Genomic DNA, 18,543 nt, shown 5'->3' with positions numbered 1-18,543 from the left:
ACTGACCATGACTGTAGCAGAAGATTGGTCTAGAGACCTCCTGCGGTACCTTCCAACTTGAATTTTCTGACAACCCTGTTATTTTTTGTCAGGGGCAAAGAAATAGTTTCCTTCTGCTCTTCTGAAAAGCACTGTTCAGCAAATAGTAGCATGACAGGGTCAATACTTCTGTTGCAGGACCTCTGCATCCACCTTTTTCTTAAAACACAGGCACCAAAAAACCACCGTGGCCTTCTCATTCTTGCCTTATTCTTACATCAGCAACCACCGATGGCTTCCTGGTTCGTTCTAAATTTGACAATAACTTCTCTGGGTCCTCTCCCAAACAAGAATCTTTCCTTCTACTATCTCTGAAGCTTTCTTTTGTATCTGCTCTGAGCTGTTCTCAGAAATTTTCCAGTTCCTGTTATGCAGCAGATTCATGACTTACGTTCTTCGCAGTCTGCTTGTCATAACACTAAATTCCAGTAGCTTAGTCTCAACATGCTCTATTGCTCTTAGAAAAGAAGCCACCATCTGAACCTCCCTGTAGAGTTTTTCACCTGATGCAGTACATGGCAGCTAGAACATGGCAAAAAGGCAGCCTACCTCCCTGCTGTCCAAACACACCTTTCTTAATAGAACAAGGAATAACATAAAGCTAACAGCTGAACAAACAAAACAGGTGCTCTCAGTCACAGCTTCCATTGGTATTTGTGCAAATAAAGTACAGGCTCTGGAGGAAGGGCACTATTTATAGCTCTAAGCTTAGGTGTCTTGTTTTTGGTAGCCCACCAACACACCCAACAAGAGTTTGCTGTTAATTTCAACACACACACTGAACTGAGCTCTCCTGCAATTCTGAAACACAATTCAACTTAAAAAGCTTATATACATATATGTATATCTATAGATATCATGTATATATGTATTCCTTTCACAACCTATTGATTTTTTTAGCTTTTTTTTCTCCTTGACTGTGCTGTTGACACTAAGTATACATTCACTTCTACCACAACAGACATTTAAAAAGTCTCAAGTGGATTTTTAAGTACATTAGATTCTTTAGCACAACATTACTAATCAGAGTTGAGCTTGTATGAATGCCTTAAGTATGCCTACCACCACTCTTTCGTCAGAATGCTCTATTTTTCAATTTCAAAGCTTATTAGTGTACATTAATTAGACCAGAAAAAATAAAAAGCCAATTATAATTACTGGTTTACTTGCATACTTCACATGTTAGTTCCTCATTTAAGGCCACTACAGAATCATTGCTTCAGGCAGAGGATTTAATAAGAAGATACTCAACAAACTAAACCCCACTGATTACATATTAAAGTGATGAAATGTCCCACTTATCCCATGTTCAGACTAAGTCAGTTCATGACTTAAGAATATCACTGAAAATGTCTACAATTAAGAGGAAATAAAAGATTATACATGACTATATTAAGCTCAAATAATTAAGATAAAGAACAAATTGTGCTTAGGTTGCTTATCCACACTGTTTCCATCTGAAATTAGAGTTGATAATATACCAGACTTTCACAGAAATGTACAATGTATAAAAATAATACTATTTACACATTGCATTCAGAAGCCTACATGAAGGATGAAGACACATATGGGTACAATCACACACGCAAGACAGTAAACTGTTTATACTGTGCAAATTTCATACAGCTCTGTCCTGCCACTCCCAAGCAATTACTTAAGAGAATACACTCTTACACTTTGATTTTAAACACAAAGTTTAAGTCCAGCTCCTCAAAATGAACACCAAAACTGGCCACATGGTGTGGAAGAGAGATTAAATGCCAATATGTTGCAAGGAAGTGATTAGAGCTTAACAAAGTGCATTACCACTAAACTTCAAAATGTTGGGCTTTTGTTGGGTTTTGTGTTTTGGGGTTTGGTGGCAGGGGAGCAGGTAAGAGTAAAAAAGTAGTTCTAAAAACAGGGGTATTAGAAAGGCAAGTCACTTACTTCAGTCTTTTTCCTAAGTGGTTAAAAGAACTATGCAGCAGCTCCACAACCCTTTTTTATATGTACACCTGGGAAGAATACTGAATCCTGTTACTTTCCTCAGTGTTACCCTGATGTGGTTTAGACCAGATGTTTAAATGTTACAGTATGTACGTTTTCTTCTCTTCTTCCAAGGCAAAAGCAAAATAAGAGGAATATTTGACTTCACTCCACAAGAGACCTATTTAATAGTTTGGCGGTTATGTAAGTAAAGGTAGCTTGGCTAAGTCAATGTTGACGACATACAGAACGACATGATCCTAATGAGTTGGAAAATATTGGCTCTCATGAGATTCAACCAGATGCTACTGCGCTGAGAAAGCTACTGTATTATTGAATTTCATTTTTATGAGGTAAAATTTATTATTCAACCATTAAGGTATCCCACATGAAATCTTGCATAAAATAGTTTTACAGTTACTTTCTGGAAAGTAGATTTTATTTTAACTTTAAGACATCATTTACATGAGGGATTCAAATGCCTATTTGATCACCTTCAATAGAGAAATGTAAGGTCTGCAAGCAATTTTCCCAAAAATACCAGATTAATGGAACCGAACTGTCAACAAAATAATGAACTACCTGAATAGGACAAGGAAAAAGTGGTAGCAAGTTCCAGTTTTCCAGAGTAAACTAAAGCCATGTGTGACTGTGTATATGTTTTCTTGGCAGGCTGAAACAGTTAGAAACTGAGTGCTTCAGGTACCTACTAACAAATAATGAAAAAATACACTATAAAATTACTTCATAGGATTAATTATGCTCAACCTTTGAAAGATCTTAACTGGCACTATTTTTCTAAATTTTTGGTATTTTGTACACTTACTTTTGTAAAAACAATTGTGTAATAATAATTGTAAAAGCATTTTATCACCATCAATACGTTTACTTGCAAAAATGTAGAAAGCATTATGTATTTTAGATTCACATTTGTTTCCACATTTATAGTGGATGAAATGCAAAAATCAGGATGTTTCACAAGCATGTGCAAGCAGAAGAACTAACATATTATTTAGTTGTGCTTGTATACCAAAAGGATTATAAAACAAAACCAAAACACAAACATAAACTTCCGAAGAGCTACATGTGGGTTGAAAACTGCTATTGTTCTTTTCTTCTATTTCAGATGTAATACCTTACCAAACAGTTAATAGTGCCTTTTTCTTGACCCATGAAAAAGAGCAAACAGTTGTTTGCAGCTGTTTCATTTATCCATTTCTTATTTTGCATTTTGTTACTTTGTATTCCCATCTACTATTTCAATTTTTTTTTGTTCTTTTTGTTCTTGCACGACTCCCATTTTAGGCAGTAGGAATATTTCTTGTAGCTTTTAATGTTAACGCCTATTCATTCAAGGATTAAGTTTCATTGTTTATATATATCTCAAAATTTTTAATTGTCTTGGCTTCTCTGAACCCTAAAAATACCAGCTCATTTGAAAAGAACCTTTGCCAAGTAGGCACTTAAAACTATGGATTACAAAAGTGCTAAGATGTCACTGCAATGAAGGAAGTTGCGTGCTTTCAAAAATCCCATTAAGCCATTAGCTGGACCTTTATACTCCAAATCAGTTAAAATTAAAAATCTACTCTTAGCAGAATTAAATAGTCTCAAGATAAGGAAGGCATAATATTTAAACATATTTACAATAAATATCCTTCTTGAAATACTCATTTTACCTGTCCTCCACAAGTTCTGAGCTCAATCAGCTAGTCACAGTACCATACACATCTTTTTACTGGTATTTTTAAGATAACAGACCTTACTACTATGCATGACAAATACAAATTTTAAGTAGTAGAGGCACTTCATTCTTAAATTCTGTCAGAAACTGAACACACACAACTTGCTTTTGAGACTTCAAAACTTGTTTTTTCAGACAGCTTGCCTTTGGACAAGTTAATCAAAAGAGAAACTCTCGGACTATCTGATGAAGACAGCAAGTCTAATAACCAACAAACTATGAAATAATTAAGGAAAGTGTTCTCCTAGTAGAAAAAGGTTTCTAGAGAGCAGGGGGAGGAAAGTAGGTGGGAGACATAAGAGTGATAATCTTCAAGCAATTTTCCCTTCCTGATATTCCATCAATCTATTCCCAACAAGAATTTGTACAGGAAAGAGCTTGAGAGTTTGCTCCCTTCAGCCTAAATTAGTTTTGAAGGATGTTTTGGAACAGAAAAACATCCCTGCTCCAGATGAAACTGTAGGACAGAACCCCAGATACTAGCTATAAATTTTATTTCTGTGTTTGTGGAAATGCACAGTGCAGAGCTCCCTTTATAAACTACATGCAGAGAAAGTCTTTCAGCAGTTACCCTGCAGACAGGTTCTCGAAGAGGCCTTCATACCTTGCGAGACTCTCCACAGCATGTCAAAGGGCCAATACTCAGGCATTCTTCTCTGATGTTCTCTCCTCCTCCTACAGCTCATGTATTTGTACTTGTCTTCCTATTAAACTTTGGCTTTCTTAACTTTTACTGCTTTTCTACTTTAACTGTTTTTACCTGCTTCTCCTTGCTTTGCCTTCCCCTGCATTTCTCTTCCCTTTTTATTAGCTGATTGTCTTTCTTCCTTTTTCCTTCCTTTCCATTTTTTCTTTCTTTTTTCCCCTTATTCATCTGTTCTTTCCCTACAGCATGTCTTAGCCCATATTGTAAGCACAGTTTCAGTGATGCAGATTTAAAACTAGAGGAGATGGCTGTGTTGGAAAAAGCATACAACTAGGGACCATAATTCCTGCTAAAAAGATCTATGTTGATAGGATACAAAGGCTTGTGGTATCATTTTTGAGTTCAAGTAATACTGAATCACTATGTTATGGAGGCACATCACTCACAAAAAGAACCTGGCACAAAGCCTCAATAAAGACATAAGGAGCTCAGCAACAACTGTTTCAGTCCAATAACTCTCTTCAATTGTCACACAAAATGTGGTAATACATAGGCAGTTGAGAAAGATGTAGGCTATGTAAACAAAGGGCAAACACATTTGAGACTAGCTATGTGCAACTAGTAAACTACAGACAAAAAATTTGAAGTCTGAGTATATTTTCAAAATTGGCAGAACAGATCCAGAAGGGTAACGCACAACTAGAACATTTCTATAAGAAGGCACAGTTTGTTCAGGACAAAAAACCATGGTGGTGGTGTACTGTGTATCAAGAATGTGTAAAATCCTGTGATACAGACTGAAGGCAGGCAGATTTGCTGGAAATCTCTGGATAACAGCAGACCATTAAAAATAGGAAGACAAAGTACATAAGCTCTTTCTTTTTGTGAGAATAATGTCATGTCTGGGCAAGTCTTTATTTTTAACATGGGGATAAGAATCTAGATAGAGACATAGCTGTTTGTCCTGCTATAGTTCTAATTAGTTAGAAATATGGTTTTTAGAAGTATATAAAGGTAGAAGATAATTTGGGCAACAGTACTCATGAAACACACAGTTTATGATTCTTGTAACAGCAGAATGAAAGCAATGACTCTCAAGAAAATGATCCCCTGGGAAATAGGATAAAGTGAAGGTGAGATCTTTAGTCGTATTGTTAATTTTTCCTGCAAGAACACTATAATTTTGTAGAAAGAAAAACAGAAAAAGCCAAGGAACGAAGGGAAAGAGCTATAAAAGAAAATAAAGCAAATAGGTTTATACTCGCATTTTTTGTACAAAATTGATAAAAGAAACAATTAATCCACAACATCGCAAGGACAGAAAGCTATTTTCTTGAACTACCTTTGTACTACTTCTGTGCACAGCTAAAAATGAGCTGTGGTTAGACAGAAAACACAATACCATTGACAAAAAGGCTGTTATTTCCGTGAGATGTTAGGTCATACAGTAAAAGCTCATCTGTACACCCATGAAGAAGCTCAGAGAGACAATGACAGGAGGGGGAGCCCAAATAATACCCTGCTGGGCTACTCCCAGGCCAACCACAGGAGCCATCAGCCCATCAAAAGCTGACCTGCACAAGCCCAGAGGAGCACAGGGACATGCAATGGCAAGTGGGAACTGAAAACAAGGACTCCCAAGGAACATTCACCAGTTATTTTATGTTGAAGAAACTAAGCTGAATCTTAGTAAAAGAATATCAGTGATTAACAGATGTGCCTTGTTTACTGAAAAGCTCCTTATTGACTACATTATCCTCATAGTTACTTCACTGAAAAAAAAAAAAAAAGAAAAAACCCAAGAAAAACAAACAAAAAACTCATAGCCTTGAACTCAAAGCTGCCTTCATCTAGTTAATGCAAAGTACAGCTACAGAAGTATAAAATTTACCAGGTCAAGCATTAAGCTATGAACAAGAGAAGATCAAAACAAGTGTACTATACTGTTCATCTACTTTACTGTAAGTACTTAAAATGTGTGCTCCAGATTTCTATTCTGCAGATATATTGTTAGCACAGTTGTATCACAGGTCATTGAACCGAAGGACTGAAACATGTTAAATGATGGTACAGGTTAGTTTGTAACTGTGCAAACCTTAAGACCATCTCAGATGATCAAATGATTGTATATTCACATTTTTCCAAGGTGTGGATTGTAAACCTGCTACCTTCAGAAGTACCAGTACTTGAAAACAAAACCTCACCATCTTATCCTTAGGTGACTCACACAGAATCAAAGAATGAAGAGAAGCAGTGACTTTTGGGAAAGAAGGAAAAACTAAGCACTTAAAAGGGTTACCCACCTGAAAATACAACAGTTCTTTTGCACCAGATCAACACAGATTTAACTTTAAAAAACAAGAGGACTGAAAAAGGAAAATAGGACTGTGAAAAACAGGCCTGATAAAGACTTCCAGTTGTAGTCTAATCTACCATTCTGCTTCAAGTCATGATTTCCTACCTCTGAATCATTCTCCCAGCACATTCTCCAAGACTGGTAATGATGGAAATTCCAAAAGATTGCAATTATTCTTGTTATGTGTTTATTCACAACAGATAAACAATAATGGGTCTAAACAATAGTAGGTTTAAATTATTCTAGCCTGCATAGAAATATAAAGAAAAAATAGATTATCTTCTTCTGGATGACCTTTATGCACTTGAAGACTGTGGTGTCCTCTGTAAACTGGTCAAAATCCTTTATTTACTCCCCAAATCCACAGTTGTTTTGCAAAAGGATGACAGGTAACCAATTTCATTATTTATATCATCATCACTGAGACTTGCATATCTTCAGCAGTTTCACAACCAGTTAAGTAACATCTATTTATAAAGCTGGATGAGAAACATCTGCAGCCCTTTAAAAAAAATTCAATATATGCCATTGATTAATAAAGCTCTTAATAATCCAGCTTCACTTCTGAATGATCTTAAGTTACAACATTGCACCATATAAGGTAGCAAGGGCGGATGTTTCAGATGAGGGAAGCATGAAAAAATTATCCTGTATGGGAAAATTAAATGCATCCAGAAATTGGTGCCAAGGAGCGAAGCTTGGTGGCTTAGCTTACATCCTGGATTTTAAGCATAAGCTATAAATACTCATATACACACAAAAAACATTCTGTATGTTAACTACTATAAGTAAAAACCTGGATTTAAAGGATATAACTGTATGCACATTCACTAGCAGTGCTCTGTACCATAATAAATACTTCGCCAAAAGCATCACATATTTACCTGAAGTTTGGAAAACCTCATTCAGTAAAGCTTCATTTACCACCACCGAACTGACATTTCCAACAGGATGACACCAGCTCTGATAAATAGTTTGAAGCAGAAGGGTTTGAGCTCTAGTTGCTTGAACTGTCAAGTTAGGAAGCTCAAATATGCATTCTGTTAGTGGGACATGAGCTCGCTTGGTCCTGTTTAATATATTGAGAGAAAAAAAAAAAGGAAAATCATTACTTTGGTGCATAAAAATAACAATTTAAAAACTTAGTCACAGAATACCAGACTATAAGCAGTTAGTTTGTAAGGTTGGAGTTGTGCACCTGTTAAATTTCTTCTTGTAAGAGCTGATTCTACTGAAATTCACCCTAAATAGGACTTCTGTTACATGATATAACTTTACATCTCCCTCCAGAACATAAGAGGAAAAATCATGTATGCTTTTCTAATTATCTTTCGGTTTTAAAATATTTAACAAAAGCAATTCCAAGTGCTCCCACCAAAATAAGAGCTATTGATAAAATTGTGCAGTTATTAAAAACACAGAAGAAATTGTTCAAAAATTTAAATTTTCTGAAAAATTTTTATTTAAAAGCTTACAGTGACTCACTAAATGAGATATATCCAGTGATTAAAAAAAAAAAAACCCAGAAAACATACAGACAATATCCATACAATAAAATACAAAAAGCCCCACATTCCATATTTCTCCTCATATTCCATATTTGGCTGACATAGAGCTCACTAAGTGATTCTAATATTTTTCAATACCTTTTACCTTTTAAATGGGGAGGAGGAACAGGTGGGGACAGGCATTGGGAGGGTAGTGCAAGATAAAGGACATTCTGTTTGGAAATAAATTCTTCTGTGACAACATAGTCCACTATCAACAAGAAGGCTCTACCACAACCACAGCAAAGTCAGTAAGTTACTTTTTCTTTGTAATATATACACTATTACCTGAAATTAAGCAACAGATTGATTTGCTACATTCAACAAAAGCTACAAAGGTTCTTTAATATTCTCATTTTGGAGCCTTTTCCTGCAGCATATTTACATCATTATTATTCTTACCCTAATCATCTCCTGTTCTATCACCAAAATGTACTTTGTGCTATTTAGCATTATTTTCTCTAATGTCCCCAAAATATAAACAGTGATGAACAGATTAGCTCATTCTCATTCTGGAGAATCTCCTCCATTAGAACATTTTAGGGACAAGCCTAAAGCCACATGAAAATTAACAATATTAGGTTAATGTTCCATTGGGAATCAGAACCTCAAATGAGGGAAAGCTGCTGAAGCTGCTCACACAATCCCTTAGCCCAGGAAAAAAAGCACCCTTTACCAAAATGTTCACGGGACTGAAAATGCAAAGACCTTCCCTTGCAGACACTGAATGGCTCTTTAGATCAGCAAAATCAAAACCTTCCAAGGAACTGTCACAATCAGTCACAATACACTGCATCTCCTATCTGGATCCACAAGAAAATGCTTGCAGCCACATAACCTAACATACGTGAGATCATACTGGCAGTGGAGACTCTGCAAGAGGCTCCATGAATTCAGAAACAGGCCATTCCTGATGCTCAAACTCTAAAATCTGTAGCAGCATGAAGTGACACAAAATTCTGGCAATAAGAAGTAGACTTCCTTGTACATTCTGCACCTGATTGGGAGAGTGGCCCTTCAAGAAAACTGAAGAAAAAAAGCACATCATCACTTCTTAGACCCATTATCATCTAGATGAAGAAGCAGAATAGCAAAGTATTCTGGTGCTAACACTTTTGGCCCATAAGCTGCACATAAGGCCTGTGTGACATATAAAACATGGTATGGAAACAAGCATTCTGAACATCAGAAGACATGTATCAACTACCATGTTGACATGGTGGTACAGCCAAATGTAATGTCATCACTTTAAATTTGGACTTGCACATAAAAAAATTCACCTTAAGTCACAAACAGATCTCCTCCCTCAATTCCTTGTCAATACCAGGAAACAGCTCACTGAAAACCATTTTCTCTGGAACAAGAGGAATTAATCTCATCAAGTGTTAGATACCTACAGTATGAACAAACATTTGTATCTAAGATGGCTGTAGACCCTTTTAAGGTAAAAGGAAGGAAAACAGCACTTATATACATAACAGAGATCCATTCATTCTAGATCTGAGCATTAAATGAACTGCCTTCTGCAGGTCACTATTTCTGCCCACTGCCTGTAAAGGGAGATTACGATAATTATCTCAGCTGTGGATGTCTATACCGTAGATCAAAGTTTCATAGATAAAGCGCATCCACAAAAGCCAATTCCATTGCTCCTCACTAAAAACAAAAACAAGGGAATAAAAGAAAAACTGATTCCTATGAAAGAAGATACTTGTGAAAGATTCTTAGACAATGGATGTAAATACAGATGGAAGACAAAGAACAAACAAAAACAGATGTTGTAGCCTGCTGTAATAGTAATCAGTATTCTTTAGACCAAGGCTTTTCAACCTCATAAAGCTCAGAATCACAACTACCTGTCTCAAAAATGTTAAGAAGGGGGAGGAAACCAGCAACAAGACTGCCTCTGAGTTGCAACTCATTTGAAGCTAATGACACAACTGTGCTGCCAGCTTCAAATGCCATTTGCAGAAAAAACACAGATGAAGGAAAAACATTTCATGATTATATGGGAGAACTCAGCCTTGTGTCTGGTAGTAGAAATTTCCTTCAGAATGAAAAAAAAAACCCAAACCAAAAAGCAGTCTACTATTTGAATGAAACTATCAGTCCTTGAAGTTTGGATCTACCTTATTATGGACTGATACAGCCTCTGTTGCTAGGAAAATCAAAACTCATTAGAGATCTTTTCAGAAGACATCTCATTACTAGCCTAGTTTGTTGGATTGTTTGGGGTTTTTTATAGCAGTCTTTGATACCAAACAGTGAGTTATAACAAGAAAAATTACACTTGTCCTGTTTGGGGGAACTAAGCATCTCCTACGTGCCTTTTCTGCTGACAGCCATGTAAAGATCTTCCTAGAGTACATGAGCAGACCACATGCCAGCCTTGCTGCCAGAGATACCTACTCTATCAAACTACAGCAAAGTAAGTCATCAAAGGGGTAAGAAATATCCGTACAAAACTCCTGAAGCTCTTCCTGTGTCTCAGTTTGAAGTTCAAACACACTGCACACCTTTCCTGAAAATGTTCTTCTCCCAAAAAATACGAATACCACATGTGGCCATCTGAGAAAAGAATGCATCCAAACCCATTTGAAATATGTTGGTGCAAGAAAGCCATTTAAAAAAACATTTTTGTCACTTCAGAACACTTCAAAAATAAGCTACTTAGAAAATTAGAACTACTTTAAGGAGAGACAAAACAAAAGCTGAAAATAATACCAGTATTAAGTCAGGCAAATAGGGAAAGATGCTGCCTAGTTAAAAAAAACTAAAGAAAAACACTTTGACTCAGATAGATAGCCAAAAGGAACTAAAAGCCTAGAACATATTCTGACAATTTCTACCACACAACACACAGAAAAGAACACATGAAGATCATCTCTTGTGGACACAATTAGATAAAACATATCTCCCATTTCAGCTCCTCAGATACACAAACATTCCTCCATGTAAATGCACATATATCCATATAGTCACTAGAAGAAAAGCTCTGGGTTCCAGGAAAAGCACAGGTGGAGACTGCAACACTGTGGCCTTTTCTAATGCTGGTCCCAAGTTAGAATTTGAACTTATACTCTAGGAATTTCTAGGAAAGCAAGTCCAAGCTCTGTAATTCACCAATTTAAGCAGAAAAGGTGTGCACAAGTAAATGAGCATATAAGGTGATTCTGCAGTTAGGAAAATCCATCCCTGTAAAAAAAAAAAAATGTTATATACACAACAAATTTATTTTAAAACTCAAGATTAAACAGATAACACAAACCTTTTATGTAGAATTTAAATTGGAAAACTAGATATGCATGTTAGCAAAGCTTTTGCAGGCATCACATGGAAAGAAATGTAATGCATGGTGATACCAATCAGAATGTTTCCTAGTATTCCTTTTTTTCAAGCCATGTATTGCAATCTTTTATTATTTATCTCATTGCAGAAGTGCACTGTAACATTTTTCCTTTCTGTTCTTTTTCCTTTTATTACCCTTTCAGAAAACGTATATTTTCTACTTTTCCCTCATATTTCTGAATGTTATTTTGCAGAATTAAAACTAAATACTTAAGAAAAAAGTGTCTGAATATTTCAAAAGACAGGTTCCCTGATGTAAAAATGCGAAGGAAGAAAGAAAGTAGAAAAGCTTTTTCAGCAAAATTCAGGACAAACATGACTCAGCAATAATTCCATCTAAAGTAACACATCTGTATTAATAAAATAATGTAATTGGGGGGTGGGGGGGGCTGTCTGTGAGGAGCTGTGACAATCACAGCATACAATATGACAGTGGAAAAGACTTTGCTTTCAAAGTTCGACTATTCATTTAATACCCATTAGAGCTACTGTACTGAACCGTGCTAAATTTAAAACTTAAAAGTTTCACATAAAATAGTCCCTTATGGGTAATAACAGTGTATGAATTTTTTTTAATAATATGCAAATTCTACACTTATTGTACTTTAACAATCCCATAGGAATCAAGTCTACTGGTCCTTTTCAGATAACTTTGGAGGAATGGGAAGTTGAAGAAAATAAATCCTTTTTTATAGGAAAAAATAAAAAAGAAATTAAGGCGGGGGGAAGTATTGTACCATGTGTGCAGCAAATGTTGCTTAAAGGAAATTTTAACTAGACCTGGCTAGTGATGAAAGTACATTTATAATTCAGGATTTATTATAATAGTTTTGAAACACAAATAATGCATTTAAAAGAACTTAAAATACAAGTTTGCTACCAAACTGCACCTGTTAATACAGAAAATCCATCATTAATAAGGTACTGAGCTATATTTAACCAAGTTTTATGACCCAAGAGATATATTCAAGCAATAAGTGAAAATACAAGTACAAATATTTTTTTCAGTAAACCAAGTCAGAGCTGTGTTTCTATATTGTATCATTAAATTTGTATTAAGCAACTGAATGTGACTTCATATCAAAACTCATCACCATATTAAAACAGTTATGGCACATAGTTGGAGTCTAAAACCACTATTTAAACTGCACTTTAAAACTGTAACAACAATAGAAATAATTATTTCTCAAATCTTTATGCTCAAGAGTTAAGATGTAGTTCTGAACATATGTTCGTTTAACTGAACAGGTTAAAAAACTACCAATTCAAACACTATTCTCTAGGGGAAAATAAATCCTAATGTAACTAGCAGGATAGGCTACTCATTAAAGCTGAACTTGGACAAGTTCCAGAATAAATTTAAGGAAATATGAACAAGCAAGTCTTGCTGTGTAGTGGCATGGAGTGAAAATGAATCTGTCCTAATTAAATGATTTTTAAATACACTTTGGTTGTACCCAGTTTGCTGACAAACTGTAATACAGACTTGCTGAAATATTTGGATAAATCTGGCGTACCATTAAAGAAAATAGTTTTCTTCACTGTTTTTGAATGAAAACATGAATCGGTCCTTATTATACACCGTGCATAGGCACCAATATAACCAATCCATGTAAGTTCACAGGCCTGCTATGAAATATTTTCAGTTTGTAGACGTTAGGAACAGCAACTCATTCTTTTAAAATCAACACCTCAGAGTGATTGAAAGAATATAGTGGTGAACAGCTGGGTCCAGAGGTTTATACAGAGTCCCCAGCTGCAAAGCTGGAACCTGCAAAATGTTTCCAAAAATTTAATTTTTGTTATTACTCATATCCTGTACAGTAAAACACGATTAGTTCATTTTTTCCAAAATAACAAAGCCAGTAACCTGCTACTAGAACCCAGGAACTATGCCTTAGAAGAACCTGAATGTAATTTAAATGCCTAAATAATTTCAGTCAGCATTTGCACACCTTTCCTCTTAGGCAAACAGAAAATGTATGCTGGTTTTATATTTGACATGAACAAAGACTTCATCTACATACCTACAACAAATCCGTATTTCTACTTAATCTGATCTTTCATATCAACTTAAAGAAAATGACAATTTTGATCCTTTTTCTTAACATTTAAGCAAGTATTATTGGGTAAAGGAAACAATGTCTAGCTCTGCAATGACAAACATCAAAACTCTAAAGGGAACATGCAGGAAGAAGAAGAAAGGGAAAGGAAGTTACAAGACTACAGTCTTGGAATTATAATTTTTTTTAAATGCAAGACTGAAGTCACTACTATTCACAATAAAAAACAGGCATATCACACATCTGCATACACTAACACAATTTTTAGTCTTCAGAGAGCAACATACAGTTATTTGTGCTAGAGGACCAAGTTAATTATTATCAAAAAATAATAATCAAACCCACTTAGGAACAGTTCATTCCAAAAATATCTCCAAGACATGTCTTCAAAACCTCTTCTGCTCTTCTATAGGCTTCACTAAAGGCTGCCTGACATCCTATGTCATTTCTTACACAGGTGAATTTTAGGCAGCTGCAGCTGCCTTTGCCTCTTACTTGTAGGAAACACTGCTAATCATACAATTTATTACAAGGGAGAAAACAATGAACTTCAAGATTCACCAACTTTTTTCTTTTCCAATGAACAAAAAAAATTAACTTTTCCTTCTGAAAATTTTAGATATGGGATTAAAAGGGAACAACACGATCATTTAAAAACTGACTTCTATATAGTATTTTTTTTTTTTTTTAACATCGATTCTGGAATTGAAATTGTCAGTGATAAAAAAATGTTTGTAAAGCGTTAATTCATATGTGAGCTTCAGAAAAAACACAGGTTTCCTTGAAACAATTGTGAAAACAAAACAACACAGGCAAAGTAGAAGCTTCAATATGTCTTAGAAAATGAACAGAGATTATCCATTCTCAATTCTCAGTACAGTGTGTGTTTTGATAGAACAATAAAATTTAGCTTTATACAGCAAAGCAAAAATAAATGCATTATTAAAAGAACAAAAATAATTAATAAAATCAAAGAAATATCTAAAAGGAAGAAACCTTGAAAAAAAAAAAACAAACAAAACTTTGAGGGAAAGAATGCAAGACTCTGGCCATACATGTTAGGAGCTCTAAACTCAGACTGTTTTTAAAATAATTAGTTTGTTTTGTTACATCTGGACATTAAAAGTTAAGATCATTAGATTAAAAATGATGATCATTACATGCAAATAATAATACTGCTTTGTGAAGCAACAAGGAAGTGAGAAGCAGTGTCCTCAGTGGGACAGCTGTTGTAACTTTACCTGCTGTGAGACACCAAGAGAAAAACAAGACCTCAAATGTGAAGGTAGGAAAGTCCTAATTTCCCTCAGCTTGAATCCAGCCACACTAAGCATCAGATAAGTCCTTCCACCTGCTGGATTAAAACTGTAAGAAAGGCAGCAAGAAAGCAGTCTATCTCCACTTCCAGTTAAGTCATTGTTTATGTGCCTCAAAATGCAACAGGTTTGAACTAAAAATTTTTTGATACCAACAAGGGATAACCCAACAAGGGGTTGGGTTTTTGTTTTATTTTTGGACGCATGATAAACTAAGGTGGCTGCTGAAGCTATAATGCCAGAACATGTCAAACCTGCAGCTTCATTAGAGAAACATATTTAGTATGTTTAGATCAAATTCAGCTTACTGACTGTAAGCTTATCAATAGGACAGATGCTAGGGATCTGAACTCCCATCAAATTGCAAGAGGAGGTCAGTCACTAAATGCTATTTCTTCCTTTGAAAAAAAAAAAAATCCTTTTCTAATCACTGGTTAATACTAGTCTCCAGAAAGAATCATTAAAGCGATATGAGCAATCTATAAAAGAATAAAATTCCAAGTTCTCTGCCCTGAGGAGATTACAATACAAGCCCTCAGTCATCTTTATGTCCTTAATATATATGGCTAGCTTTATACACATCATCAACCAACTGAATCTTGTGCATAAAATTGTATCTTTGAAGAACTGCATCTTCAGAACTCCACAAGGCATGGGGAGGGGGAATCAAAAAACAAGGGATAAGAAACCCTCCTCATGGAATGCAATTAATGCCAATTCAGGACATTTTTTCTTACTTACACTTTAAACATCTATTCTTTCTTTACTTCTGCGAGAAGGTCTGTAGCTTTTTTACTTGGATTTAGGAATCTTGTCGCCATTGATTGTGGATATCACTGGGGACAAGGGAAGGGATATGACATTTAGCTGCATTTTGTCCAACGAGATCCAAATATAAGGACCATGAGAAAAATCAGTACTCATTACACTGACCAAAGATCAAAACATATTAAAAAAAAAAAAAAAAAACAAAAAACCAAACAACCCACAACAACAATGAAACCCCCAAAAACCAGAAAGAAGTCTGGAAAGAAACAAGGACTTTCTATAGAGAGTCACTAGCTTGAAGGTAGTACGGAGGGAATCATACCAGAAGCAGAGCACTTTTACATCTACTATTTGAGTCGTGCCTTGTATCTTTTTCAGGAGAACTAGCTCCTACTTGGAAAAGCAGCAATGCCAAAATAAATGCAATCATTATCGTTTACCTCCTGGTAAGTGACAGTTTTGGGGGGGCGGGGGGGGAAGCACATATCAGATGGAACTTGGAGATGCTGTAACTAAAGAGCTGCAGATGACCAAGACCACCAAAACCACCAGAGGTAACCAAGTAAAAGTTGCAAGTGGCCACAAGCCTCCAAACAGCAAAGATCTGTGTTTATTAAAACAAAGCAACTGTTAAATTTTTTTTTTAGCTTTTGTAAATCCAGTATCGTTGCTTTGGATACCACAGTGTAATCCAATCTCAGTAGCTACAGGGGTGGAACAGGGTTTGGGGCACTGCCTTCCCACAGAGCAGCCTACTTTACTGTCCAGAGAAGCAACCTCATCCTCTCCCTCTTCCTTTTCCTCTCCTCCTTCCCCCTTCACACACTCCCAGAAGCAGGAGCAACAGCCATTAAGTCAATCCTCTAAATCTGCCACACAGAGCCATTTGGTTGCCATTAGCAGGTAAAACAGGGAGTCAGGAGGGCTCAGAAAGATGCTGGTACTCAGTGAAAACAACTGCACTGACAAACGCAGTCACCTGCTGAAAATGATGCCACAAAACAGGAACAGGACACAAAGGCTGCTGCCATTTGGCAAGGAGATCCATGCTTAACCTGGTGTTATCAGGGGAGCAAGAGTCATGACTGTGGCAGCCTTGAGAACAGCAACTACTTCCATCATCCTTTCATGCTGTCAGAAGTAAGAGCAGAGCTCTCAGAAACCATCCCTTCCATCTGAGGGAAGTTCACACAGTCAATTCAGCAGCTAATAATAGAGTCATTTACAAGGTATTTTTGTAGGATATAGAATACATAGGATTTGTAGGATAGAATTTTGTTGAATTACTAGGAAAAAATAAGGATTTTTTTTTTATATAGATTTCTATCCAATATGATCTTTAAAAATTGCGCTCATTATTTTGTTTTTAAGTTACTGTCAAATTACCTTTCTTATTCCCAGCAGAGCTGCAAAATTTGCCATCTTAAATACAAATTAGTTATCTCCTAATAAATTTATTTCAAAATGTGCAGATGTTTATTTCTTAGTCTATGCCATTCTATTAACGACCTCAAATTTCAAACTCTTTTCCTACACCAAATTTGCAATGTGACTTTCCTCTTTGCTATTTCTTACACCACTTTGGAAATTACCAAACACGTTGAAAAATTACATATATATTATTTACAAGAAAACAGCCCAGCTCATGGGCCTTATCTATGGTGAGGACCTTTCCATTTGCCAAAGCCAGCACCACTGACCAGACATGACCCTATCCTACAAAAGGAAAAACTTGAGTGTAGAGCTGTATTTTATGCAGAGGAAAAGTTGCTATCCCAGAAGTCTGACACTCCTCCAAACAACACAGATGTGAGGAACTCTCAAGAATGCAGATGTGGTGCACAGAGGCTTTGTTTTCTTCTCATCTGAAGACATCTCCTAAAACAAGGATATTAGCAAGTCTTGTAAGCTAGGAGCAGTGGCTTGTGAGCGTTAACTGAGATAGAAGATAGGAAGATAGCTCCTCTTTCTGAGGAGCAAGGAAGAGGAACTGCTTTGAGCAGGAACAGTCACAAGGACAGATCCACAGGCTTTGCTGTCTCACAAAAAGCTAAGTAACTTGTAGAGCATTCTCCCAACCCTTGTAGAAACGGCAAGACAGAAAGTGACAGAAGATGTCAGTGACATTTAAGAAGGAAAGAGGCACAAAAAGGCTCAGAATTATCTTTCGCTCACAAGTTTCAAATGGTAAGAGGAAAAAGAAAGAAAGAAAAACAATACAGTGGGATTAATAGATTTGAGATTACGGCACAAGGATGGAGAATAGACACCAAGAAAAAAAGAAACAAATAAGAGAACACAAAGGAAAAAAAGCATCTTTAGAGTATTTCCAATAGAATGCCTGGAAGATGGGAAGAACATAATAATAGAAGAAACTCAAAGCACGTGTAAAGAGAACAAGCTGTATGACTGAATGTTCTTTGAAAGTGCTTGGAAACTGAAAGTAGGGGTCAGGAAAAATAAAATTGTATTTAGAGCATTAAGAGGAAGATAGTTGTGGAACAAAATGTTGACAATGGGAACAGAAAGAAAATACTAACATCTAACCCATACACACACTAATACACACACACCTTTTCCTGCCCTCCCTTGCCAATTTCTCAGGTTGTATTGGTTTTGTGTGGCAAGGTTTTGGTAGCGGGGGGGGTTACAGGGGTGGCTTCTGTAAGAAGCTGCTGGAAGCTTCCTCTGTGTTCGACAGAGCCCATACCAGCCGGCTCTAAGACGGACCCGCCGCCGGCCAAGGCC

At 36.1% G+C, this 18,543-nt stretch overlaps 1 protein-coding gene across 6 annotated transcripts in view; it reads right to left on the bottom strand.

The window, feature by feature from the left end:
- The window catches only part of VPS13B (vacuolar protein sorting 13 homolog B), a 486,767-nt gene that overhangs the window by 364,430 nt on the left and 103,794 nt on the right, over nt 1-18,543 (bottom strand). For all 6 annotated transcript variants that reach the window (XM_052788600.1, XM_052788599.1, XM_052788598.1 and 3 more), the window contains exon 17: nt 7,638-7,822. In XM_052788600.1, coding sequence (XP_052644560.1) covers nt 7,638-7,822 — 185 coding nt within the window. The remainder of the gene's footprint in view (nt 1-7,637; nt 7,823-18,543) is intronic.

This window comes from Harpia harpyja, chromosome 5, assembly GCF_026419915.1.
Source record: "Harpia harpyja isolate bHarHar1 chromosome 5, bHarHar1 primary haplotype, whole genome shotgun sequence".
NCBI classification, from domain to species: Eukaryota; Metazoa; Chordata; class Aves; order Accipitriformes; family Accipitridae; genus Harpia; species Harpia harpyja.
This window is presented reverse-complemented; position numbering and strand designations above follow the sequence as displayed.